General features: G+C 37.3%; 1 protein-coding gene across 50 annotated transcripts in view; it reads right to left on the bottom strand.

Moving 5' to 3' along the window:
* Positions 1-27,668, bottom strand: part of clasp2 (cytoplasmic linker associated protein 2) — a 64,744-nt gene that overhangs the window by 15,567 nt on the left and 21,509 nt on the right. For 5 of the 50 annotated variants that reach the window (XM_048201653.1, XM_048201655.1, XM_048201656.1 and 2 more), the window contains exons 8-30: positions 22,230-22,370; positions 19,049-19,125; positions 18,795-18,887; positions 16,163-16,308; positions 15,813-15,948; positions 15,658-15,728; positions 13,817-13,876; positions 13,650-13,727; positions 13,405-13,572; positions 13,277-13,314; positions 11,804-11,968; positions 10,998-11,018; positions 10,282-10,386; positions 8,742-8,768; positions 8,150-8,176; positions 6,899-7,066; positions 6,649-6,690; positions 5,846-5,953; positions 3,410-3,472; positions 2,807-2,913; positions 1,274-1,297; positions 913-1,160; positions 722-785 (exon numbers count right to left, since the gene is read on the bottom strand). In XM_048201653.1, coding sequence (XP_048057610.1) covers positions 722-785; positions 913-1,160; positions 1,274-1,297; positions 2,807-2,913; positions 3,410-3,472; positions 5,846-5,953; positions 6,649-6,690; positions 6,899-7,066; positions 8,150-8,176; positions 8,742-8,768; positions 10,282-10,386; positions 10,998-11,018; positions 11,804-11,968; positions 13,277-13,314; positions 13,405-13,572; positions 13,650-13,727; positions 13,817-13,876; positions 15,658-15,728; positions 15,813-15,948; positions 16,163-16,308; positions 18,795-18,887; positions 19,049-19,125; positions 22,230-22,370 — 2,177 coding nt within the window. Of the gene's footprint in view, positions 1-721; positions 786-912; positions 1,161-1,273; positions 1,298-2,806; positions 2,914-3,409; positions 3,473-5,845; positions 5,954-6,648; positions 6,691-6,898; positions 7,067-8,149; positions 8,177-8,741; positions 8,769-10,281; positions 10,387-10,997; positions 11,019-11,803; positions 11,969-13,276; positions 13,315-13,404; positions 13,573-13,649; positions 13,728-13,816; positions 13,877-15,657; positions 15,729-15,812; positions 15,949-16,162; positions 16,309-18,794; positions 18,888-19,048; positions 19,126-22,229; positions 22,371-23,033; positions 23,245-27,668 lie in introns of those variants that run through there. The other 45 variants (XM_048201654.1, XM_048201657.1, XM_048201668.1 and 42 more) reach the window with 35 other exon arrangements.

The raw sequence follows: 27,668 nt of genomic DNA, 5'->3' as shown, positions 1-27,668 counted from the left end.
CACCAATCAGATATATGGGGCGGAGCTACGACCTACCCGACAAGATAGAGAATGCCAGAAGGAGGTTCCAGGAAAACGTTATAAGCGAGAAGAGAGAGAGACACCTCAAACGCGGGTTAGTCTGTGTGCGTGTGGGACTGGGCTGTCAAAGTTTCCTGATGCTGATTTTTTTTTTTTTTTTTTTTTTTTTAAAGACGAAATAATTAACATGTATATAAAAAAAGACACCTGATGCCAACTCAAATGGCAATGCTTATATTGAAATAATGCTATATTGAACTCTCATTTCTCAGGTCTTTCCTAATGTCCAACGATTTGCATGAAATTTATTTATTTATTTATTTTTTATTATTTATTTTTTTTTGGAATTGTGACAGTCCCAGTATGTATATGCGTGAGTGCAAGCATGAAAGAGAGGAAAGCTACGGAGGAAGTTTGGGCCAGCGTTGCAGTGGTTGAAAAAAGACGAGCTTTTAATTTTTTCTGAAATCAGAAATCCACTCAAACCAAACCATGCGATTAGCCACGGTCCTCAACCCGAGAGTTAGTGTACACTGCACATGCCCGAGAGTGTGGATCTGTGAGTCTGTGGCGAGAATATGGGCTGTGGGTGAGGCAGAATCCGATACAGTCAAGCAGTTTTGTGTGATGCAAGAGTTCATGCTGGTTTATGTCCGTAGAAGTGTGTGTGTCTGTGTTTGAAAGCGGCATGCGAAGGTACCTTGCTGTGTGGGTCTGCAAACATCCTGGTGAAAATTTCACATAACCTCTTCAGCTCAACACGGCTGAAACAGACAGAAAGAACAAATTAAACACAAACTTGCATTGAACATGAGGGAGTTTATTTACATATGAAACAAAAATCAGCCAATTTAGCAAAGCTGGAATATGAGAAACATGAGAATGTCTCACCTGAGAGTTCGCTGGTTTTTCAGCAATGCCTGCAATCCCATCAGCCCCTCTTTTCTCTCAGACCAGTTGGCAGAGGCACATCGATTGAGCACTTCGGCCACGTCCTCAGTCTGCCGCATATACGTCGGAATGCTGCCATTCCGGGAGCTGTACGAACGCTCCGAACATGCGCTGGAGGCGTCGCTATTTGCATCATCGTCCGAGTACATCCCATAGGTGTCATACCGCCGCCGAGCTGGTTTCTTCTGCTTAGAAAAATGTAAAATGAAATCCGAATGATCATTTTACGTTTGAATTAAACACTTTAAATTTAAGTTTAACTTTAATGCAGAGAGACAGACAGAAAGCCAGACAGACTAACCTTGCCCCGCATATCTCCTAATAGCTGGCAGCATTAATAAAGCCAAAGTTAAAGTTAAAGCATGATAGATGAGTTAGAGACAGACATTTAGCGCACGATAAAATGGTTATGTGAATCTGTTATGTTAATTTTGAGAGTACAGTTCTTTTCGTAAGTTTGCAGAATGTGTATGTATATAGTAAAAAACAAAATTGGCATGGATATACCAGTACTTTTGACATAGCTACACAAGAGCATGTATATAAACTAACATTCAAAAGTTTGGGGTTGGTAATTTTTTTTCATATTTTTGACTGAAGTTTCTTATGATCACCAAGGCTGCATTTATTTAATTTAAAATTTCAGAATTTCAGAACAAAATTTAATTTACAGCAGCCATTACTTCAGTCTTCAGCGTCACATGATCCTTCAGAAATTATAATAATAATAGTGCTTATTTGGTGGTCAAGAAACATTTCTTATTATTATGATCAATGTTCTTTGATTAACAGAAAGTTCAAAATAACAGAAACAGAATTTTTCTGTAAAAATGTAAAAGTCCTTACTGTCATTTTTGACCAATTTAATATCTAGTGCTGTCAAATGATTAATTACATCCAAAATAAAAGTTTGTGTTTACATAATATATGTGTGTGTACTATATATATATATATATATATATATATATATATATATATATATATATATATATATATATATATATATGAGATTTACATATATAATTTTATGTAAATATTAATATTTTATATATAAATATAATATATATTAGTTAAATACATGAGTGTGTGTATTTATATATACATAATAAATATACACAATACACACACATATATTATGTAAACAAACTTTTATTTTGGATGCGATTAATCGCGATTAATCGTTTGCAAAATAAAAGTCTGTGTTTACGTAATATATGCGTGTGTTCTGTGTATAATCAATTATGTATATATAAATACACACACATACATGTATAAATTTAAGAAATATATGCATGTTTAAATAAATAAATATATTTATATACATTTCATATTACATAAATATATTTTATATATAAATCTAACATTTTTATTTAATATTTAAATGTATGTGTCTGTATTTATATATACATAATTATTATACACAGAACACACACATATTACGTAAACACAGACTTTTATTTTGCAAACGATTAATCGTGATTAATCGTTGCACATCCCTAATCGTGATTAATTGTTTGACAGCACTATTAATATCCTTGCTGAATAAAGGTAATAATCTCTTTTAAAAACAAAAACCTTACTCAACTCAAACTTTTGAATGCTATATAAACAAAACAATGATGTATCTTTTTTAAATGGCTAAACTTGAGATTCTGGGTATGCAAATGTCTGATAAAAAGGGCGTGTAAACTTATGTATGAGTGAGGTGTAAGCAGAGTTTCTGTGTGTGACTGTATATATATATATATATATATATATATATATATATATATATATATATATATATATATATATATATATATATATATATATATATATATATATATATATTTACCAGAGCATCGGCCAGGGCTTCCTCCACATCTGATCCTGTGTTCAGCACTCTCATGGCACTAACTGAAGATGAGAGACGACTGGACTGAGACATACCCAACCCAGAACCTACAACACACATCATATATTTTACACACACACATAAGCATAAATACAAATAAAACACCAATATGTCCAAACAAAAAACGCATGCAGTGATCTCATCAATATTGTGCAATCAATTAAAATAATTCAACAATAAGACATTGAGACTAGAGAACCAAAAACAAATTATCACAATATAAAACATTTATGAAAAATAACCACAAATGCCCAACCAACAACAACAAAAAACAATTCAAAAAACAAGGACACACGGAAAAAACTGGTTAAATTCAGGAAAAATAATAAGTGACACTGTGAAAGATGTTCCACGCGAATCTATGGTTGTTATTGATGGGAGGAACAGTTGTTATGACTAAAACTAAACTTAGCATGCAGGTCCGATGGAGGCTAAACTGAAAGAAGCAGAAGGATGAGATGAAAAACTAAAATTCAAAAAGTGACAATGACAAAAAAAAAAAAGTTTTGAAAAGAGTCCTGTGCCGCTGGGGTGACAGTTCACCTGCTGCCCCGAAGGCATCTGGGGCATGAAGAGCACCAGTTGAGCGCGAATAATGCCGGGATGCTGCAACACACACACACAAGAATGCAAACAAGCGCACACGCGTAAATAACCAGGCCAGTGTTAGAGCTCACCAGAGAAACTCCCAATTAGCAGTAATGTGAGAATGTGCCATCACCAACCACACACACATGCCTTGCTGTGACACACACATTCACACACTTCAAGTGTCAGTGCTGAAGGATATTAGTCCAGTTCTGCATAACAGCAGGAATCAGTTACCCCTCAAAAAAACCTTTTTAAATGCGTCATACCTAACATTAAAAATATCACTGGAAGTGAACAGTCTATCTTAAATATTCTTATCCACTTTGAGCCACTCAAAATAAATGTGAAGTGAAAATGTTGATTATCAAAAAACAAACAAACAAAAAAATACATGATCTCTGATTTAAGTATGTACAAAGTAGCATTACAAAGTTTTGGCACACTGAGGACTATGGCCATTTGTCAGAAAGGTTGCACATATTTATGTAACTGTACTATAAACTTATGTAATTGTCAACAAGAAATGGCATTCACAAACCATTTTTCTTCTTTAAAGGAATAGTTCACCCAAAAATTAAATTATCCCATAATTTATTCACCCTCAAGCCATCCTAGGTGTATATGACTTTCATCTTTCAGCCAAACACAATCAGAGTTATATAATAAAATATCCTGGTTCTTCAAAGCTTTATAATGGGAGTGAATGGTACCTTAGATTTTAAAGTCCAAAAAGTGCATCCATCCATCATAAAAGTAATCCATACGGCTCCAGGGGGTTAATAAAGGCCTTCTGAAGCAAAATCAGGTAGGTTTCCGATATTTCTCTTTAAACATTCTCATTTTAGACTTCTAATTCGAGAACGGTGTTTTGTTTTGCTCTATCCTTTGCGCTTCCTCGTTCCTCAATACATCATCCATCGGGTCAGAGGTCACTCTTCCACCGGAACTAGACTTGTGTATGGCCGTTACGTTACCGGAAGCTAGTGATTATAGTTTATAAAGTTATAAATATGGATATTTTTCTTTACAAAAACACATTGCTTCACTTCAGAAGGCCTCCATTAAAGGTGATAGAGAGGATTTTTTCGTCGACTGAGAATCCAAAGACTGTTACTGAGTTTTTGAAATGAGCGCATGCATAAGAACAGCCCCCCTCCTTCACAGCTCATTTCAAAGGAACACCTCCCAAAACTCGTGCAGGAGTATTGGAACACGAGTGTTTACCACCGGCATTCGCTGTGTCGTGTTAGTGGATTCATTATGTCGGACTCACCGCAGGTAACTCATAATCTGCAGTTGTTACTCCTGTCTCCTGACAAAAACATTGCATGCAGGCGCCTGTAGAGTGTGGAAAGTTACTGGAGCGCGCAGCCGCGCTCGTCTCTCACAAGGAACGTCACGGCAGTGATTGACAAGCCAGAGGGCCGATTGGCTGATGTTTTTAAGGCCCTACCTCGTGCACAGATGATGTATATTAATATTATTACTTTCAGTGCACCTAATAAATAGTCTTTTATCAGTTAGCAAAGACAGTTTCAAGTAATATTGCAAAAATGTATAAAACAAAACATCCTCTTTAGCACCTTTAACCCCGTGGAGCTGTATGGATTACTTTTATGATGGATGGATGCATTTTTTTAATGTACCATTCACTCCCATTATAAAGCTTGGAAGAGCCAGGATATTTTATAATATAACTCTGATTGTGTTTGGCTGAAAAAAGAAAGTCATATACACCTAGGATGGCTTGAAGGTGGGTAAATTATGGGATAATTTTCATTTTTTGAGTGAACTATTCCTTTAATGACATTTTTGTGCAAAACAGAATATGCAACAAGAGATAAAAGTATGGCAGGTATTAATGAGGAATGTGCATTAAAAAGTAAATTTTTAAATTTAAATTTTTTTTTTTAATTTCATGTTGACTATTAAGGTTATTCCTAATGATTCCTGTCTGAGGTTTTACAATTAAGATTATTTTTCTCTGGTGTGCTGCATTTATGGACCATCTCAGATGAAACTTGTGTCAGCATCCATCAGTAGATGAGGCGGGGAAAAAAAGAAAAAGGCCAGGAGAAAACTGCTTCCTGATCAAGCTGAACCATGTGGGGATTTTTAACCCCAAAGATATTCTTAACGCAATGTGTGCCAGCATTGCTGCTGCATTGCTATACAAACACTTGTGTTTGTCAGCTGCAAAAAGTTTAAAGCAAACAGAGTCCAGCAGAGAGCAAAAAGTGCAAATGTGCAAAAGCTTGACTTCCAGTTTCAAATGAAGCAAATCACTTGATGTTTCAACATAACATGTTCTTGTCTAATCGTTTAGGTCCCTTGCTGTGTCGAAGCTGATTGGTCCTGGTAGATGAAATGGTTGCCGTGGTTACTCACCGAGTGGCGTGAAGGAGCGCACAGGGCTGGTGTCTCTGCTGCTCTCTCGACTGGCCTCACGACTGCAGCCCTGACTCACGCTAGGCCGTGGTATACGACTACCCCTCGCTGACCCACCCCCAAGAAAACACCAAGAAAAGAGGAGAGAGAAAAAAGATAAAGAAGAACAGAGACATTGGAGAGTATAACAGACAAACAAAGTAGGAGAAATATAGACGGAATAGCTGTAACAATTACACAGAGTATTGTTAAGCAATGAAATGACAATGAACTTTGAGGAAAAAAGAGGGCCCAATACAGAGCCCTGAGGAACCTCACATTAAAATAAGCAGGAAGACAACAAAAAAACATCAATATTTGAATTATTTTCTAGAGTCCATGCACAGATTACAGGAAAAGATAAGAAATGAGCAGACATTCACTGACAGGAAGAACAATTAAAAGATTAGGAATAAAAGGGTGAATGTTATTATGTGGGAGGTGGCTAGTCTGGATGTTTGCTTTTATATCCTGTCTCTTAACCAGTGTTCAACGTTCATCTGCATTCATGAGATGGACTTTATTCATTCATTCATTTTGCAAAGATCAGCACCAAGCTGTGGGGTTTAACAAGGGAAGACCCAGCAGGTTAATGAGACGGCATGTTCCGCTTTCTCAAAGCAGCGTGTTACACGCAACACAGCACAACCTCCAGCATGAAACACCATTAGGATGTCAGCCCCAGCTCAGACAGGCAGAAGGATTATCATTATGGGATGGCTGGCGGAAACCAAGGCAAAAAAAAAACAAAAAAAAAATCATACCTCCTTTCGATCCATTGTAGATGTGGCTGATGTTTGAAGGAGCTTTGATTGAAAGAAAACATTTCAGTTTTGGTAAGAACTTAAAGTCACCCCTTTATGTGAAGACCTACAGAAGTCTTGGGGCCAATTGCAACACTTATGTGCCAACAGATTCAAATGGACACTCGTTGATAAAGAAGATCTTTTATTTATCAGAGAGAAAACATAACTGAGGAGATCATCACGGTCAGAGACAGAAACCAGTTCTTACCAACAGACAGACGGGTGGGGCTGGAGTCTCGACTGCAGCCTTGACTGCGTGGGATCCGGCTGCGGCGGTGGGAGCCCGGAGCAGCACTCACACGCTGAGCTCCCGTACTGAGCGTGCTCAGAGCTGTACTAGCCAAAACACGGCCTGGGGAACCCGAGCGAGAACCCGCTGCAAATATACAGAAAATGAAAAAAGAACCGTGAGACTGACAGACCACTGAAAATGTACTTCAGCCTAACAATAACTGTTTTTATATGAATACACAAACACAAACAGTTATGTAATAAACAGCAAAAATTACTTTACTGTCCACCAAAGCCAAACCCAAACATCACCAACAACTTATCCTCATAGCTATGCTGAAATTTTTGTTGTTTATCCAGACATCAATAATTCACACCACAATACCAATCACAGAAACAGATGACAGTTTGACATAAAAGTGCTAGTGCTGTGATTCTGATTGTGTCAAGACCAAAAGGGAAGAATGAGGTTTACCTAGTGAACAAGTGAAAATGTTTCTATGACTACAGAGACTACACAAACACAAATGAACATGCTCACGCTGCACTTTGACACACCAATTACCAAATCTTTAAATTTCCCCACACAGTGACATGTAAAGTAGGGGTGGGCGATATGACCAAATTCTTAAATCTTGTTAATGGTATAAATCTGACAATAGTTATTGTTGATGGAAATTAAAGCAAATATATTTTAAAATGTTACACAACTATGAACTAATATCTATTTTATCATCATTTAGAGGCTTACATGCTTTCATAGTAAATGCATCTCAAACCAAAAAAGGTAAGATGATTCATGACAGATGAAAGAACCTGAACTGAAACAGCTTCATATTACATAAACATGAGTTAAAACAAAGCCTCCACTTTGAAATTTATTTTTAAAATCGCACCCTAGATATAGAGGAATCTGTGTAGCAGATTCACAGCAAAAGCAGAAACGGTATAAACGAACACCATATAACGTCATACCGCCCAGCCTTAATGTAAGGTTCAAGTTATTCACAGGTTTGAAAAGAGAGAAAGAGGAAAAAAAAAAAAACACCATCCAAAGTGAGCCAAGCGACACACCCTCCATGCAGTGAAGAGAGTGGGGGCTGATGGTAAAACCCATGTTTTTCCGTGAATCAGGACAAGGGAAGATGTAATACTAGTGGAGGCCCACAGGATGGGAGTGACTGGACTAAGTGAATAAATGACAGGTGAAATACGTTGAAAATCTTACCACCAACAGGGGTAGCAGACTGTGATCCTGAGCCAATGAGGGGGAAGGATTAGGGAGCGGGGATGGGTCCAAGAGACCCATTGAGTGGGAGGAGGAACAGCATATTAAACGTATACAAATGCATTATGGGGTAACACAACATGCTGTCAATGTGTTGTTTTGACACACACATCGTACAAATGAATAAAGCCTGCAAATGAAAACATCGGTATGAGACGCGCACATAGATTTAAGAAGCCCTGCGACAGCGTTGCAACTGACGTTACTTCACGACACCACCATGAAGGCACACAAAAGATGAAAAACATCATGGTTGTGTTTGCCACTGCTTTAGTTCCATCAACACTCTCAAAATGTTTAGGCAGCCTAGGCCGCCCAACATACACTGCTAAACCGATGTGTCTGAGAGTTTGTGTTTCTACACGCCTGCAGGCAGAAATGGACTGATACCGTCACACCCAAGTGAAGACCACACAGCATGCAGGCCACACAAGGGACATACAAACATTCGTTCGCTCACGCACGCACGCTCACACACACACACACGTTTGCATGGACTAAACACACTCGCCCACATGTCAGACGAGGGTACCTGGCGTGCAATCAGAATCGTCGGAACCTAGAGGCACAGAAACAGTTGGAGGAGCTGTGGGTTACATCCTTAGAGCAGGATGACTCCTGATAATCTCTCACATACACACTGGCATGCAGATGACAATGTGTGTTACAGCACGTGGTATGAGGGAAGACTGTTTACAGTCATGTTTCACCACATGCTTATGTCGTGTATAAAATAAGCACAAGCACTGGGTCATTTTGTAAAAATTAATCAAAGGGTTAATTCGCCCAAAAATTAAATTTGTGTCATTAATTTTCCAAACCCGTAAGACTTTTGTTCATCTTCGGAACACAAATTAAGATATTTTGATGAAATCCGAGGGTTTTTTTTTATCCTTAAACAACGAAATGACTAAATCCAAGGTGCAGAAAAGTAGTAAAAACATTGTTAAAACAGTCAACGTGACTACAGTGGTTCAACTTTAATGTTATGAAGTGACGAGAATACTTTTTGTGTGCAAAAACAAAACAAAAATAATGACTTTATTCAACAATTTCTTCTCTTCTGCGTCATTCTCCTACACTATTTACATTCAGCGCTTCCATGTTCTATGTCAGAACGCCTACTTTTCTGGGCCTTGAATGTGGTAATTTTGTTGCTTACTATTAAGCATAAAAAAACTCTTGGATTTCATCAAAAATATCTTAATTTGTGTTCCGAAGATGAACGAAGGTCTTGCGGGTTTCGAAAGACATGAGGGTGAGTAATTAATGACAGAAATTTCATTTTTGGGTGAACTAACCCTTTAATGCTTTTATTCAGCAAGGATGCTTTAAATTGATCAAAAGCGACAGTAAATATATTTAGAACGTTACAAAAGATTTTAAAATAAAACGCTGTTCTTTTGAACTTTCAATTAAATCAAAGAATTCTGAAAAATCCTTTATCGGATTCCACAAAAATATTAAACTGTTTTCTGCATTGATAATGATAAATATTTCTTGAACACCAGATATAAATTACAGGAATACATTTCTATTTAAGTATATTTTAAAACATTATTTTAAATTGTAATAACATTTATTATTGTTTTTGTTTCTTGTTTTTTTGCAGCCTTGATAAGCAATAAAATTAAATATTTTTTATAGTACTTCCTAAATATTAAAAATACATGTATAAATAAACAACTTTGTATATATACATAATATATATTTTATTTAAATAGTCAAAGTGTAAGTGTCTGAGCTGAAATTCTGGTATAGCCTTTCACAGAAATACCTTCTTAAATTGTAACTTCAAAAAAATTAAAATGCTTGTGTTCAAACGTACTGCATAACAGCAATGACTAAGTATAAAATTAGTGTATGGATCATTTTTGTGAGTTTGCACTCAGTACATTCCTCTATTGGCAGACATTTACTGACTACTAATTTACATGAGAGCTGTGTTACATTGATACGGTTTAAGGTGCGAGAGCAAAATGACAACATAAGACGTATGAGTAAATGTATATAATATTCATCTAGAATATTTGTGCAGACGTTGAATGAGTATGAACATTGTAGGTACTTACGTTGTGACTGAGATGCCATCTTTGATCTGGTCCGCCCTCTCGAGTCGACCTGACTGCTGCCCATACTAGCTGCTGTTGATAAAGTCTGCTTAGTCCGTAGTCGCCCTGGAGAGCAACAAACATGCTGTAAATCATCAGACCAAATCATAACACATCAACAACTGAATAATAAATCAAAGAGATTTCCAGAGTGTCTCGCTGGCCCTCCACAACCACCCACTGGCCAGTCCTGTGATTGAGGTAACTTATTAATGATTGCGTTACAGGAAAGACGATGGGACAGAATGGACAGAATAAGAGGAGAGCTTCAGATCAGTACGGGAGATTTTTAATAAAGCAATTCAACTTGGCACAACCACAAGCTGAAAAGCAGATGAGTCATATTCTTGCAATACCACACGCCACCAGCAGACAGCAGCAGCACTACATCACACACAATGAGCTCCACCCACTATGCGTGAGAGGATCGGGTTTCCCTATTATACCTACAAAGCATTGAAATGACTACAACAAAAAGCAACTTTCTTCCTAGCATAATTAAATATAGATCAGATACACATATATAAAAATCATCAAAATCCTGATCAACGATTCAGAGTCTTACAGTAGGAAAGCATGAGCTATATGAGCAGGAAGGAAGGCCAATAGAAAGGGGAAGGGGCAAGTAAGAAAAGGAGAAGATGAAGAAGGGATGAGCAAACGGCAGATGATCTTACCATCTTTATCAGAGGCATCATCTTAAGCCAAAGAAGAGAGAGAGGAGCACAGCAAACCAGTTAGAACAAAAAACACAAACACACGTCAACAACCGCACAGACACACACATGTAACCTTTAAGAATTAAAGGGGTAATTTACTGCTCGCAAAAAGGGATTTCGATGAAACTTGGCTGCCTATGCAGTAGAAAGGCAAAAAAAGTGAAATCGTTGATACCTGACTAGAGAAAACAGAAAAAAGGCTGTTGTCTTCCCTTTTAGCAAATAGGTAGGAAAACTTCAACACCCATAATGCACTGGGCATGTTGTCAACCAAGGCCACTCCCAGTCTGCTTCTACTGGATAGGCTTGACCAGAGTCAAATACCGCCTTGCTTTAGTAGGAAATACTTCTTAGCAAACTTTGTCATAATGGTGTCAACTTGTATTCTTCCAGGGTGCAAGAATTCAAAGAGTAAATGTTTATTTTCGGTTTCCAGTGAAGGATCCAGCGTGTTGTAGGAAGTGGCTAAAGGCTGCAAAGAATCGTAAATATGAAGAGAACACCGCGACAGGGAACTCTAGTTTTCATGAAAGCTTTAGAGCTGTCAAAAGTCTTTTGCTGACAATCTCTCTGTCCAGATAACACTGAGAACGAATAAACATTGTTCATTTACATATACTACCAATATTGTAACAATACAAGAGTTTAAGTTACACTTTAAGACAATTCTTCACATCAGTTTCTATTGCGTATGAGGAGAGTGTGACCTCTTCTGTCTGTTCAAGCATTGATAAAACTGTGCATGAACTTTATGTGGCTCCTACCGAGAGATGCGTATGATCCGGGGGTCAGGCCTGCCGTTACTCGGCCGGCCCCTCCAGCCTGTCCGCTGTGTCTGACTTTAGCACCGGCGGCTGCATTAACATCCACATCACTGCGGGAACGCTGTAATGAGCCTGGAGATCCTGATGATTTTGAACTCGCAGGCACTAAAGTAACAAAAAAAACAAACAAATACAATGTGTTTTACATGCATATACATTTTTAAATGAAGCATGGAAGGTCATGGCAACTAAAAACAAAAAAATCTTTATATTTTTATAAAATTTTGTTTTATATTTTATTATTAAAATTATTTTTATATTGTCCAGTTTTCATTTAAATTTTAGTTTTAGTAAATGTTATATTTTTATTATTCCTAATTAGCTTTAATTTATTTTATTTCAGTTTTAGTCATTTCAGTACTTCATTTCTAATTTTAATTTAAAAGATTAAATAAAAGATTTTTGAGTTTAAAAGGTGCTACAGAGGATGTTTTGTTTTATACATTTTTGCAATATTACTTGAAACTGTCTTTACTAACTGACTATTTATTAGGTGCACTGAAAGGAATAATATCAATATACATCATCTGTGCACGAGGTAGGGCCTTAAAAACATCAGCCAATCGTTTGTGTGATCATCGCATAAACGATTGGCCCTCTGGCTTGTCAATCACTGCCATGGTTGGCCAAGAGGGCCAATCCGCGCACGTCTCTCACAAGGAATGTAATGGCAGTGATTGACAAGCCAGAGGGCCAATCGTTTACGTGATGATCACACAAATGATTGGCTGATGTTTTTAAGGCCCTACCTTGTGCACAGATGATGTATATTGATATTATTACCTTTCAGTGCACCTAATAAATAGTCTTTTATCAGTTAGTAAAGACAGTTTCAAGTAATATTGCAAAAATTTATAAAACAAAACATCCTCAATAGCACCTTTAAGTTTCCCCATCTAATAATGATATTTTATTATTTCAACTTTATTTCAATTAACAAAAATGACTTCAATAGTTTTAGTTAACAATAACAAACCCTGCTATGAAAACATGACTTACATGGGTACTTATACTTTGGAAAGTTAACATCCTGCAGTCTCACACCCAAACCTATACAGCATTTTGATAATTATGCATGAAATGTTTAAACTATATGGAATATAAGTGTCCTGGGGACAACGGATGGAAATTAGCCTTTGGCTACAATCCGGTGTGTTTACATCCATGTATTATCAATGTTTGTTCATTAACACACACTGTCCCTATTAAATAAAATAAATAAGTACTTTTAAAAAGCATTTTATGTGATCTAGTAAAGGCAAAAAGGTGTTTAGCCTATTTGTCAGGCCTTAAAATATTCCTAATGCATTTATATACACTTTAACCAAAATAGTGAGTGATGAAAGAACATGACAGGCGTCAATTACCAATACACATATTCCAACATGAACACACACACACTGAGGATCTCACCTCTGCCTGGAGCAGCTGACCACTTTGACAGCGGCCGACTGAAAAAGAAAAGAGAAAAAATACAGAGCTCTTATTCAATTTCATTGTTTACTGGTGTAGTCGGACGCGGGTGAGTGAGATATTCTTACTTAAGGCTTTCTTGCGAGCTGGAGGACGAGCGATCCGACTGCGGGAGGGACGCCACGCTGCCCGAACTCTTTAGATGCGGCTGAAGCGTCTTCTGATAGGACGGTTCTAATGAGTTATACAGAGACTCCGCCTCCCCGGGGAAATGAGCCCGCAACCCACAGTATGCCCTGAGAGAGAGCAACATAAATATAAAACACAACAGGAAACAGCAAAATACATGAAGTAATTTGAGGACACCACTCACTTCCTGGCCTCGACTCGAGCCTCTGAGTCTGCATCTCTGATTCCCTTTTTAATACTCTCCACCAACACCGCCGCATGCCTGAGACACAGAGGAAAGAGAGGTCATGTTGTGCAGTGCTGGCCTTTCAACACCAGTAGGCACTAGTTTAGCCTGTGCTGTGGTGGTACCTCTCCAGAGAGTGAGTCTGCCATTCCTGCAGCAGAAGATCCAAGAACTCATAACAGCGCCTGTCAGATGGAGAGAGGAAGAAAGAGAATTCAGTGATGAACTCACACAGGTCTGTAAACTTGGTAAGTGCTCAAGAGGGTTGGGAGATAAACTGAATAGTTACAAAATATATTCATGAAGACTGCTGAAATATAAAATTAAATAACATCTTAAGATGCTTATTTATTTATTTAGCCAGTTATGCTCTTAAAGACTGCACCAGCAGACTAAATTCCTGACTCATCGCAAGCATAAACGTGTTGAGACAGTTATTTTTAATAGGGTGTCTGGTTTTATCCTTATTGTCTAAAGAGTTTCCACGAATCAGTTCTTTCAAACTGGCCATATCAATTAATCGAGCCGAACACTGGTTTAGATATTGGTTTGTCATCACTCTCAAGGGATTTACGCTGTACCGGGACACATTTTATAATGTTTAGTAACAAATTTCAAAAAAAAAAAAAAAAAAAAAAAAAAAAAAAAAAAAAAAGGAAAAACATTTTTTTTTGCTCTATTTGTACATATAAATAATTTAAGCAAGTAGTCAGAAACAATCACTGGAAAAAAAGATTATAGATTATGTTTTTACTGAGTTTTACTTCTTGTATTAAATGTCTACATTAAAGGATTAGTCCACTTTTAAATAAACTTTTCCTGATAATTTACTCACCCCCATGTCATCCAAGATGTCCATGTCTTTCTTTCTTCAGTCGAAAAGAAATTAAAGTTTTTGATGAAAAATTCCAGGATTTTTTTTCCATATAGTAGACTTCAATGGGCACCAAACAGTTGAAGGTCAAAATTAGGTTATGATTATGGTTAAAACTTTTCAATTTTTTTTTTTCAGAAAATGAGGGATGATTTCACTAGATAAGACCCTTATTTCTCATCTGGGATCGTGTAGAACAATTTGAAGCTGCACTGAAACTAATTTTGACCTTCAACTGTTTGGTGCCCATTGAAGTCCACTATATGTATAAAAAAAAAAAAAAAAAAAAAATCCTGGAATGTTTTCATCAAAAACTTTAATTTCTTTTCGACTGAAGAAAGACAGACATGAACATCTTGGATGACATGGGGGTAAGTAAATTATCAGGAAAAGTTTATTTAAAAGTGGACTAATCCTTTAACACTTGTTTTGTCCAAATTGTGATAGATAAATAGAACGGCAGATAGAATGATAGAATGACAGATAGATAGAATGATGGATAGAGAGAACGATAGTACAAACGAACAAACGAAAGAACGAACGAACGACAGATAGAATGATAGTACAAACGAATGGTAGAATGAACGAAAGAACGAATGATAGATAGAACAAACGATAGATAGAACGATAGACAGAACAAACGAACGATAGGACAATAGATAGGACAATAGATAGGAAGAACGAACTAAAGATAGAACGAATGAAAGAACAACAGATAGAACAACAGATAGATAGATAGAACAAATGAAAGAACGAATGAAAGAACGATAGAATGAAAGAACGAACAATAGATAGAACGAACGAAAGAACGAACGAAAGAACGATCGATAGAAAACAAATATATAATATTCGGTTACACTATTTTAAAGTGTCCTTGTTACAGTGTAATTCTATATTTAAGTACTGAGCAATATTAATTAACTATATGTACTTACTATAAAGTTAGGATTAGGGATGGGTTTAGGGTTAGTTGCACATAATTATGCATAATTTACATAACTGTAGCATGTAAAAAGGACACTATAAATTAGTGTTACCTAATATTCTTGCCGTGTTCAGCTATAGTGTGTAGAAGCAGTTTTAACATCTCACCTCCGGACGGCCACAGACTTTGACGTGCAGTTACTAGCGATGAGAGGAATTAGTCGTGGGACATGAGTGTGCTGAAAATACAAAAACAAACAGTCAAAATACACAGACACAGTGCAATCAAACAGAATGAACTCCTGCACACCACCGTTTCTCACCCGTATGATGATGCGTATAGCTGCTGTTCCAGATGTAGCCATCACTTTGGCACAGTTAGGGATGAGATTGAAGAGCACTGGAACGATTCCCTCTGCTCCATGATCAAACTTATTCCCTAATAGTGTGGAAAGATACCTGTACAAACACAATAAATTGGTGCTCTTTACAATGAACACAAAACAACTGCAAGAACACACAAATCAAAATTCAGTAGACTGAAAATAGGAATTGCTTCGCTCTAATAGCTTGTCGACTCATCTCCAGCCACTAATTAAGCAGTTGATGGAAAACAAATCTCAATAATACTTGCTTAGCTTAACATTGTTCAAGATGTCAATCAGACACTTACGCCACCGTGATGCAAGCCTCCCGCACCACCTGAGAGCGCAGGTCTTTTGCCGAAAGCTTAAATGAGCCATCCAATAGGCGCAGGTGCTGGTAGAAACAATCGTAGTCTGTTGCCCCGGCAACCAGCAGAGATCGGATTTTCTTCAGCTGTGGAGGGAGAGGGAGGGGAAAACAAGACCACATCAAAGAGGGTTTGTCACAAATGAATGGAAATGCATAGGGAAAACTACATAAAAGCCAGGAAACTCCTTACGTTTTCACAAATACATGTTGAAGAGAGTTTATTTAAAAAAAAAAGTGTAAACAAACCCTATGTATGGTCACAAAGAAAACTCTAGGTCTAGTGCATCCCAATGCATCTCTTCTTGAATGTGGACAGATTCTCACGGGAAACACTATTACTACCACATTTCGCCAAATAATTATTCAGCAAACAAGTTCAGCCACTTTTAAATGAAATATGGAGACGTGGTGATTTTAAGTCGGCATGAAATGAAAATTCATCCTATGTACTTTTGTGAATGCATTGTTAATGAATGATTCATTCATGCATGTGTTTCAATTTTTTTATTGTGGTCTAATGTTCAATCAAAATGTCATAACTCAGTCTTCTGGTAAAACAACAGACTTCTCTCTGGTGACTAATGCAGGACTTCTCCAACCATTTAGTCTGCTTAAACCCCACCCCTACAGTATTGACTTTAGGGGTGTAAAAGGACATGTATTCGTCCCGAAATGTCACGGTGCATACAGTAAGACTACGAATATAGGTGGTCCACCATCCAATCCAGAAGGGGGCGCTGTTTGCTAACTGCCACAACAGGGAAAAGCGCAGAAGAAGAAGAACAGACAGATAGATATACGTGTAATCTCTCAACTAGTGTTTCAACCGCACAACGTCAAAAAAACAGCTTGAGAATAATCTCTCACGTAGCATTACATTCATCACAGGCAAGTCATTTAGTGTCCAAAGCCTGTTAGTTCACTAGAGAAATGAGCATTTCACTAAATATATGCACTATATTAGCTTATATATTCAATTATATTTACTTTACCTGTTAGTAATGTCTTAATTATTTAATATATATATTAAATTGTCATGAAAACAAGTTATGACAGTAACTATAAATTTCAAAAATGTATATATTGGTATAATTTTATACAATACAGTTTATGTCGATACACAGTAGATTGATATTATGAGTGCATCTGAAAAATAGTGGACAGCAGTGAGCTGCTGCAGGGAAGTGCATAATCCAATTTGTCCTAAACTTGAGACATGCTTCAAAATAACTTGTAAGACATAGTTAAGGCGTATAGTTCAACACAGCTTACGCCGTCAGATGCTCTGACGGATACTTATGTACTTATGAAATGTGGCGTTTTCCCTCAGTGCATAACAGGTATATTCTCCATCTGTAAATGTTAAAAGGTCGTGCATTTTGCTGTCAGGAGTGGACGAGCCTTATGCAAGCGAGTCTCCGTTAAACTTCACAGACTTCAGTGAACGAGCGCCGCAGCACGCCAAACGAATGCAAAAGAATAGGAGTGCAATAAATTTGAATAAAATATACATTTTGATAAAATATTTGTTGTTGAACATTAAATGTGCCATATTTAGAATTTTAAACCTACAAGCTAGTTTATTTTTATGATAGCAGATAGCATAAGAAACGCTTTTATTGCTTGTTTCTGCTGTTTTTTGGGCTGTGTTTTGATCCACAGGTTCTGTACTCATTCAAAATATGCGTAATAGCGCCCCCCTACTGTATAACAGTGAAAACACAAAAAGATGGTAATTTGGTCAATGGCGGGGAAAGAGTTGAAACCCTGATATGCTCTCAGCGAAGTTCTTTTTCATTCTTCGCTTAGGGGTAAAACTAAGTTTGAAATACGTGTCCAACGATATACTGTAAGCGAACATCTGACACCGCACACACCGCTCAGAGAGATGGTTAGATGAATATGTAAATATGTGCTGCAAGCTTTCCTCTCAGTAACAAAAACACAAAATTTGGAAAACAGCAAGCATTTTTTAGCATAAAAAGCATCCGATCATAGCAACGTAGATATGTTTGCACAAGCTCTGTGCAATTCAGCACTCTACTAAAGTCATGTCATGTTTATTTATATAGCACTTTATACAACAGAATGCTTAAAATCAAGCAGCTTTACCATATTAAACATGAAAAACAGTGTCAGTGTCTTGTTTCATCAGACGTACAAATTAATTTTCTACTATAAAAGCGGCTCTTCGGCATGTTCATGTTTTTAATCGCACCTGACTTTGACGGACTGAACTGGAAAAGATTTTAGAGTGAAGGAAGTCGGAGCCTCAGCGCACACATACCTATTACGAATACCGAATCGAATCAGCAACCATGTTGAGATCACATGACCAGTCGAGCTGACTTCGACTGGTCATGTTAGTTCACTTGATCAATTAATTATGGCTGACTGTAAATAGTGCATTTTTAAACAGTGGCATTAGTAACTGAAAACATGGTTTTGCACAATGCTGCATCCACACCACCAGGTGTCCGTGTCCAAGTCCAAGGCAACTGTCATATCAACAAGCGTAACTTCGACAAAATTGCCTGCATGAGTATTTAAATCGTGCATGTTGAACTCACCGCACTTGTTCTATGGTCCCAGTCGTGTTTATCGTCAGATAGAACCTCACGGATCTTGTTCAGATTATCCTCCAGGTCCCGTGAGGAGTAGATCTATGCAAGCAGAGAGACTTGAGTTTTAGATCAAACACTTCCAAGCCTTTGATCAAACATCATAACGTGAATGTTATGAAAGCCACAGGTGGATTTGTAACTAGGTTCTGAGGGAATTCAGTAACACTTTCCTCATTTACATGCAAGTGTGTGTGTCTCACCTGAACCGTGGGGACGTCTGTGAACGCTTTGATAAAATCCTCCTCATCCACAGCTCCTGCCACTTCCTTAGAGGCTCCTGAAACACACATGATCGACATCCATTAAAACACAAACTCAAGACAACTATGAAGTTTAGGATGCATCTGCCTAATGATGTTTGAGACCTTTCTAATCTCAATCACGCTAGGAGACAACTGACAGTTCCAGCCGCTACCATAGAAACTGAGCACAATGAGGTGTTACTATGGCAATTGTTGTTATACTAGGCAAAAGGGAGGGTATTCTTTGTGTACTAAGCATGTGATTATGTATTATGTTTATGTGTGATAGAAATAGGTGGGGGAGGAAGTTGTAAACCACATTATATTTTAAAATGTATACCAAATTCAGTGAAATAGCCCTTTGCAACCTATTACAGGAGGGAGGAAACTCATCCGACACATTAAAAGCTCTCAATCCTAATGGGCTTCCTGTCTGTCTTCCTGTAACTGAATGATCAATCATGAGGGGGTGTGGCCTGTAAGAACTCCCAACAGGGGGGAGGAACTGATGAGAGTCTAATAAACACATCAGCATCAGCGAGCTGTCAGTCAGCCTTCAGGAAACCCCATTTTGGGTGGACCTTTTTTAAAACCCAAAAGCTCTGTATGAGCCTCAGCAGAAATGTCAATCTATTGTGAACTGCTTATACAAACCAAAAAAAGGTAATTGTGCAAACTTCTCATTCTGTAAAAGCATCACTGCATGCAGCTATACAAATTACATGAATTATATATGTGTGCTAGTAGTGTTGCATTAGAGCTGCATGATTCTGGATCATGATTTTTTGTTTCAAACTGATTCTCACATGATTCTGAACAGACAACTAAACAAAATAACAAGTAATTCACTAGAGGTTCTGGAAAAAGGTTAATTGCTGCAGTCTATGTACAAAGAAACTACTTAAAAATGGTTTGAATGAATGATTCAATGACTCACTCATAAATACTTAACGTGTTTCATTATTGGATAAATCAGCATTTTTGAATGAATCTCTTGAATGAATGACTCAATGACAAATACATTTTTAACAGTCACTTGTCGCCACCTACTGGCATAACGATGTAATCGATACAATCAATTTTTGAAGCGCCAAGTTACTTTCAAAAGGTGTTTTTCTCTATTTTGATCGCTTCCGTAGGAATCAGTGTTTATACTGACCTATAAACTTTTATCCTAGTTCTTCTGTTATAATATGAATACTTGTTAACAGAAATAATGATACTGTGTGGTTGAAAAGATTGTTTGTGAAGCCGTTTTCATACCTTCACATGACAACTGCTTTCTCTGGCTAAGCGGAAGCACAAATGCAGATTTGAATGTTCCGGTGTGATTTTGTCAAAGGTTTAACAGACAGAATAATTGACAATAATATCGCATGGGTGTTTGAATCGAGGTTGCGACCTTTTAACGATTAATCGTGCAGCTCTAACTTGCATTGAAATAATAAACAAACTAAATACTCATCATTTCTCAACTTCTTTCCTCTTAAGAGCCTCTTTTCTAACTTTCCTTCAATGATATTCAAGCTTGTAGAACTGGGTGGTAAGACAGTACATGATAAGAGATTCTTTTTATGACTGCACAAAAATAGCGTCTAAACTAATAGTAGGTATTTTGTACATAAACAATGCAAAAACATAAAAAGTAGAGTAATAAAAAATAAAGCAGAATGTGTCCCAAACAAGTCAAGACAGAGAAAAACTGATTAAGTTATTAATCATAATGCAAAGCTCAATAAATTTAAGGCTACCAAGCAATATCGCAACTTGCTGTAGAATTTAACTGATGAACAGGTACAAGTGTTTGTATATCCACTATTTTACAACTGCTTTGAATGTCACTCACCAAACCAAAATTTAAGAGCAGAATGATCCATTTTATAATATTAGTTGAGTCCTTTGTTCTAACTGTTATGTAACGTGAAGCTGCTTTTGCCCTGATGCCAGCCTGAATCATTTGATATCAGAAAATATTTTAGTTTGTGTCGATCAAGTTCCAAATAACAAAGTACCTTTCATTTGTGAATTATTTAATTCACTGGATGGTCTAAAATAGGATTTACCACATGGTTATTTAATAAATAAACCATTTTTCATTTCATTTCCAACCAATACATATGACCAGGGCCTGACATTAATTTTTTGCTCACCAGCCACTGTGGCTAGTGTTTTTCCAAAGTTACAGCCACTCAGCATTTTTACTGGCCACAACTTTGACATCAATACAACTGCCATATTAGATTTTTTTTATATTATCTCATAATTTGGCAGCAGGTATATTAGGCTGCTGTCACTTTAAGACCTGACACAATTATCGATTATACATGTATTTCCTTTCTCAACCATTTACATTCACTAAACACAACTGACGGTGTTTACGCGAATCCTCGCCAAGACTGGCATTTTGACATTATTTTGTGTGTATTTGACTGTTTAAGCGCAATAAACAGTGAAAAAGAACTAAATTTAGTACTGAGAGACAGCTTTATGTGCACGCACTTTGGGTGTGATGACAAAATGAGTAAAATTATGCACAATACCACGCCGAAATTCAAGCCTGTCACACCAACAATATTCATTCGGAGCGAATGAAACAAGTGAGTGAAGGGAGGCTGGTTTGTGTGTCAACTTGCTGTCAGAGAGATGAGAGAGTGAGAAAGAGCAGCTGGAATTGTGTATCTATTCTGCAGAAAATAATATTGGAAGCGTTTCGGATATTTCAGTATCAATATGTTTCAAAAAATCTATATTTTTGACAACACTGCATTGCACTTAGTTTATTATTTCAGGTGCCTTTTTAAAAGACTACAATTAAAAAAAATTATAAATTATGAATAAATTCTACCCGCCAAAGTGGCCAGTAGGAGTGACTGCGTTACATGCCACTGCTGAAATCCACCTGCATTTGGCAGGTGTTAATGTCAAGCCCTGCATATATATACAATTATTCACACCATAACATTGCTTTTTCTTTTCTTTTCTTTTTCTTTTTTTTAGGCATAACGCCCAGCCCATAAGCTTATAATACCTTCCTGACAGCACAGACTAATTGGGTCTGTCATCAGTGATTAGTGGAATATTTTGAATTTAAACTTTTTAAAGTTCAGGATATATGAATGCAATCTCACACGTGTCTCACCTGTCTTGGCAGTGGCACTGGGTCGTCTGGAACTGCTGGCAGAGTCTGCAGGTTTCTTGGGGACTTTGGGTACTTTGAACGCAGCCTGAGCCGATGACGGCCTGCTTCCATCCACAGAGTCATCATCGTCAAAACTACGATCTGAGAGAAGCAACGAGAAGATGAATCAATTGGTTATCAAAGTCAAGACATGCAGGCAGCATAATAATAGACTCCACACAAATTTTGCTCCAGATTAGACTTACTGCACAAAGATAAGCAAAAACCACCTATTTCTGTGCCAACTTGCATAGTCTCAAATTCTCGTTCCAATGCAGTTGGTTCAGTAAAAAGGAAATCTGTCAGAATATATCAACAAACAATTCCATTTCCTCTGAAACCCAATAGGTCTTTGGATTATATCATCAAGTATGGCAAGTACAGGTCTGATTTCCTCCCCACCACAATATCAGCTTAAGTAATCAATGACCAGCCCAGAACCAGGACCTATTAGGGGCCTATCAATCACTAAAAAGCAAAAACAGGAAGTATAGGCACCGTTAATCACTCGCACACAAAGAGAAATGCCTTCAAAACTCAAATACTCCACACAGCCACCCACACGCAAGAACAGATTGGGCGCTTCCAGTAAAGAGCAAGGCTTGAAGAACACAAATGGTCTTTCGTTTCATCTACCAGCTACTAAAAACACCCAAATCTCCACGGCACCTGGGTGACACCCAATTTCTGCACGTATTCAGATGTCAACGTTCATTTGAGACACCAGCAACATTTCAAACAGGTACATCTTGAGAAGACACTCACAGTCACAGATGCGTTTGCAGATGAGACGCCTCATGCCTGAAGGCGGGCGTGGCTCTCTCTCGTATCCGAGGCAACGCCCTAGTTGCCTCTCACATGACAGTGGTTCTCACGGTGACAAAATATCCCCAGACGGATCGGCAAGGCAGGTACCACAGTTCGCAGAAACCACCACCCAAAAGCTGGTCGGCATCTTCTCTCTCAATTACTCTCCCGCTCCATCCCCCCTCGTCTCCTGCTCCATCACTCCCTCGCACTTTGCTGCGCACCGTGCCCCCTCCTTCCCAGCACCCGAAGAGCCAATCAGGAGAGTGATGACATCATCTTTAACCAGCCAGTGAGCTTTGAGATTTGAGGATGCTGCTTGCATGTCAATGTGGCTCATTTTGTCTGGAGCTCAAGCTAAGCTAATTAGCATCACGTCGCTGCATGATCATCTTGGTTTAAACACATTCACGGTCAAATGCTCACAGGGGAATTGTGGCTGAATAAAATGCATAAATACAGATGAGAAAGAAGGCCACACCCCTACAGCTGAGACTTGGTCTTTGTTTGCATATGAAAGTGTGTGTGTGAGTGTGTGTGGGCAATCAGCATTGTGACCCTGTTACTAAGCCAAGAGCTGATTGCACTGACACATTATGGATGCTGACCCCACTAGCGGGGCTGAAAGGGCTCTGTGTGCCTGCCTATGTGTGTAGCATTATTAGCATAGTAGCATAACCCGCCCTTTGTTCAGACAGGAGGGCGTGAGCAACAATTCAACAAGGACGGGCCAATGACGACCATAGAGAGCTAGATCAATCGAGAATGAGGCTGGCCAAAAGGAACAAAACAGCAACAGGAAGCGAAGGAGAGAAAGAGAAAAAGTGGGGACAAGCTGAAGGGAAAAGGGGGAAAAAGGGAGAAAAGGCAAGGATGGAGCAAAAGAGAGAGAGAGAGAGCTGGCTGCTTGCAAAAGGCTGTTGCCATGACGACAAGATCAGCCCACATCAGTGGATTTGAAAGATTGAAAAAAATAAATAAAAAAGGCTGAATCACATTGGTTTGAATTTTTGGACAGTCAAAAATGGCTTGCTGAAATCATTAAACTAAAACTTTTATCTTTTATATTTTTTGTTAAGAATTATGAGTTGAAATATTTTTCAAAGCAATATTTGCTTCAAAGCAAGATATTGCTTCTATACTTATGATAGTTAGGTTGCATTTTTTTTGTGATTATTTTGGGGGGCCGCCCATCATAAAAGTCTGAGACGTCAATGAAATGTAGCGTACGATCATACACTAAAAGATAACTGTAAAAAAATGAAAACTTTACACCGTAAAATAACATTATCCATTGCAACAGTAATATACCATAACTGTAAAACACTGCATTCTGGGTAATATTATTAGTCTTTTTCGAGAAAGTAACCTATAGGCTACTTTCTCAAATGACAAATATTACCCGGAATTAATTGTTTTACAATATATTACTTCTGTATATTACAATGCATTCTGGGTAATATTATTTGTCATTTTTGAGAAAGTAGCCTATAGGTTACTTTCCCGAAAATGACTAACATCACCCAGAACGCACTGTTTTTATGGTATATTACTGTTTCAAAGGAAAACGGTTTTGTTTTTTTTAAACAGTCATTTTTAGAGTGCAAGTCAATGCACATTTATATATATATATCAATCAAAATTTGAATGATGAATAAGCTAAAAATAAGATTTCAATACATAACTTTTATTATATTGTGACGCAGTTATCAATATAAAAAAAAAAAAAGGATCACCGACATATTGCCAGTTATGACGAATAGCAGTATGTAACACAGCAGAGGTCATTTAAAAATAAAACCAACTAACTACACACTAGTATACGACACATTTCTCAGTCAAAACTGACCTGGAAACACAGTCTAACTGCCGTTAACACCATATTGCTTATTGCTGGGTGACTAAGTGAGTGTTGATGTCTGAGTCCTCACTGGTCTGTCCGTAACTTAACTGGCTATTTAATCTGGTTACCAGGATTACGAAGAGAAGGACATGAAGCCATTTACCCTGAAACAAACAAACAGAGAGCAGCCTTTGTAGTGTGCCCACCAAAACGTACAGCGAACAGAAGTACTCTAAAGCTTTAAAGGTTCATTTATAGTCAAGAGACACACAGCATCTCATAGAGTACTTCAATTTCCAGGGCAAGAACTGAAGAGTCTAATAATGGGTAGCGGTGGCAACAAAATGCCCTAGAAACCAGGTCACACTTGAACTCCCAAGTGATAAAACCCACTGATGCAGAAACCAATATAACTAGTATATCAGAGAGTATATAATGCCGTATATCATGATCAAACTCCATTGCTTTTATAGTTGGCGACTTTAAAGACAAGTAGGTACAAACTCTTTTCTAAAGTGCAGATTATAAACTGAAAGAATTCCCATAGGAGAGAGTATTTTCTGGACAACAGCGCCTTGTTTTTTTGCAAAAAACTGACTGACTTGTATCCAATTCAGCTTAACAGAGCATAATGCATACCTAATGTACACAAACAACAACACAACAGCTTACCAGTAATTTCTATACTAAATAGATAAACGCACTCACCGTCTCCATCGTCACCCACAGACATGGCTTTAATGCTTCTGAGAGAAGAGGCTCTTTCACTCTCTCCTTCTCTCGTCCTTCTCTCTCTCTGTCACGCTGTGTCAGAGTAATGCTGTGACAGGCGCAGCTCTCTCTATAACCCTCTCCTCACAGCGGCTCCATTGGCAATGCCATTGGACAGAAAAAAACTCTTTGAATGTCGTCCACTTTGTCTTATGCCAAATTTAAAAATGACTGGTGAGGAAGTTGGCTGCATGGTGATCGACCCCCTTCCTGTTCTTATACTGAAATCTGGCAAGATCTCAAGGTGCATGGCCAAGTAAAATCAGTTTAACACTTTTGGACATTGACCAATACATTTGAGGAGACATGTTGAAATGTGTTGGGTCTGTGAGATCAATATGAATCTGATTTTATCCATTTAAATGCCTGTAGCAGCAGAGGAAAAGTCTGAATCTGTTTTCCAGATTATAGGCAATGGGTTTGCTTTGGTGCTGTATTAAACAAAGAGCAGTTACTACTTTAAGCTGAGATATTAACAAATTCAAGAGACACTAATTAGATTAATGGGTAATCCATAGTTAGTCTCAAAACTCACTTATGTCCAAGGTCATGAAATATGGCTAATTGCTTCAAAACACACAATAATAAATAATTCAGGTAAGGCAGCAGGACAAAGTAAGTGGTGACTGGAAAAGAGTTGAACCAGCACGAAACACAGATGCATATACTCAACGATTATACTGTTAAACTACGCATTTAACTAAATATTCAAGATCATTGCAAACAAAGGTAAAAATCAGAGATGCACAGTAATAAAACGTTATCAAATTTGATACTGATAAGCCAACAAAAAACCACTAAGTGCTGCTATTAAAAATAAATGTATTTTTTAGTATTTCATTTTATTATTTTACTACTAATATTATTTTAAAATAACCTAAAAAAATAAAACACTAAAAACTACAATTATTTTTTTAAATGCTACAAGTGAGCAGCAAAACATATGAACAGCATGAAAAAAAAGATATTTCTTACATTTGCATTTAGTTATTTTTCACTGGTAAAGAAGTAACATTTAATTGAGCTTTTAATAAATAAGTGAGCATTAGATTACAGCAAACAATCTAAAATGTAAAAAATAGGGGGAAAGGGCACAATTAAATATCCCTCCAAAAAAAACTTTAAAAAAAAGTATCATCAGCCGGTAACCAATATGGTACAGATTAGGGATGTCAATTTACATAAACTCCCATAATCGATCATCGATTAAACCCATTGATGCAGAAACCAATGTAACTAATTTATCAGAGAGATATAATGCAATATATTCTGATCAAACTCCATTGCTTTAATGATTGGCGACTTTAAAGACAAGTAGGTACAAACTCTTTTTAACAGACAATTGCGAATAATAAACTGAAAGAATAGCAATAGGAGAGAGTAGCTAGCTTCTGGACAATAATGGTACAGATCAGGGATGTCAGTTTACATTAATTCCCATAATAGATCATCGAATAATCGTTAACCTTAAACTCTTAAATCCGAAGTGTGTGGTTATCACACTAAGTTATCATGTTACTTAACCACTTGCTTCACAAACACAAAATATGTGTTGTTTTAAAGCTCAGAAGCTTGACTTTACAGTGAAATAGGGAATATGACCATCACTTAACAAGTGCTTTTAAATTTGCCGAAATATTCGAAGTGCTATATTTTCATAGCGTGAAAATGAACTGTAAAATCATCATACATAACAGACATTACGTACGACAACAGTGTCATATATCGTAGAACAGGTCTCAACTAGCAGAATCCAACAAGCATAACTGTTTCATTCAGAAACCAAACTATACCAAGTATTTGTATGAAAAAGCGCCACCGACGTACGTGTAAACAGTATAAACACGATGCTTTTGCACCACAGTTATGTTTGCAAAACATTAGTAAACCATAGTAGATCACATATCTTTATTCAGAGCAGGTGGATTCGAACAAGCCCAAACACAACATAAGACAATGCGTAGATCACAGAGTGACAT

Source organism: Megalobrama amblycephala, linkage group LG9 (assembly GCF_018812025.1).
Source record: "Megalobrama amblycephala isolate DHTTF-2021 linkage group LG9, ASM1881202v1, whole genome shotgun sequence".
Taxonomy (NCBI): Eukaryota; Metazoa; Chordata; class Actinopteri; order Cypriniformes; family Xenocyprididae; genus Megalobrama; species Megalobrama amblycephala.
The sequence above is the reverse complement of the archived record's forward strand: the minus strand, read 5'-3'. Positions and strand labels throughout refer to the sequence as shown.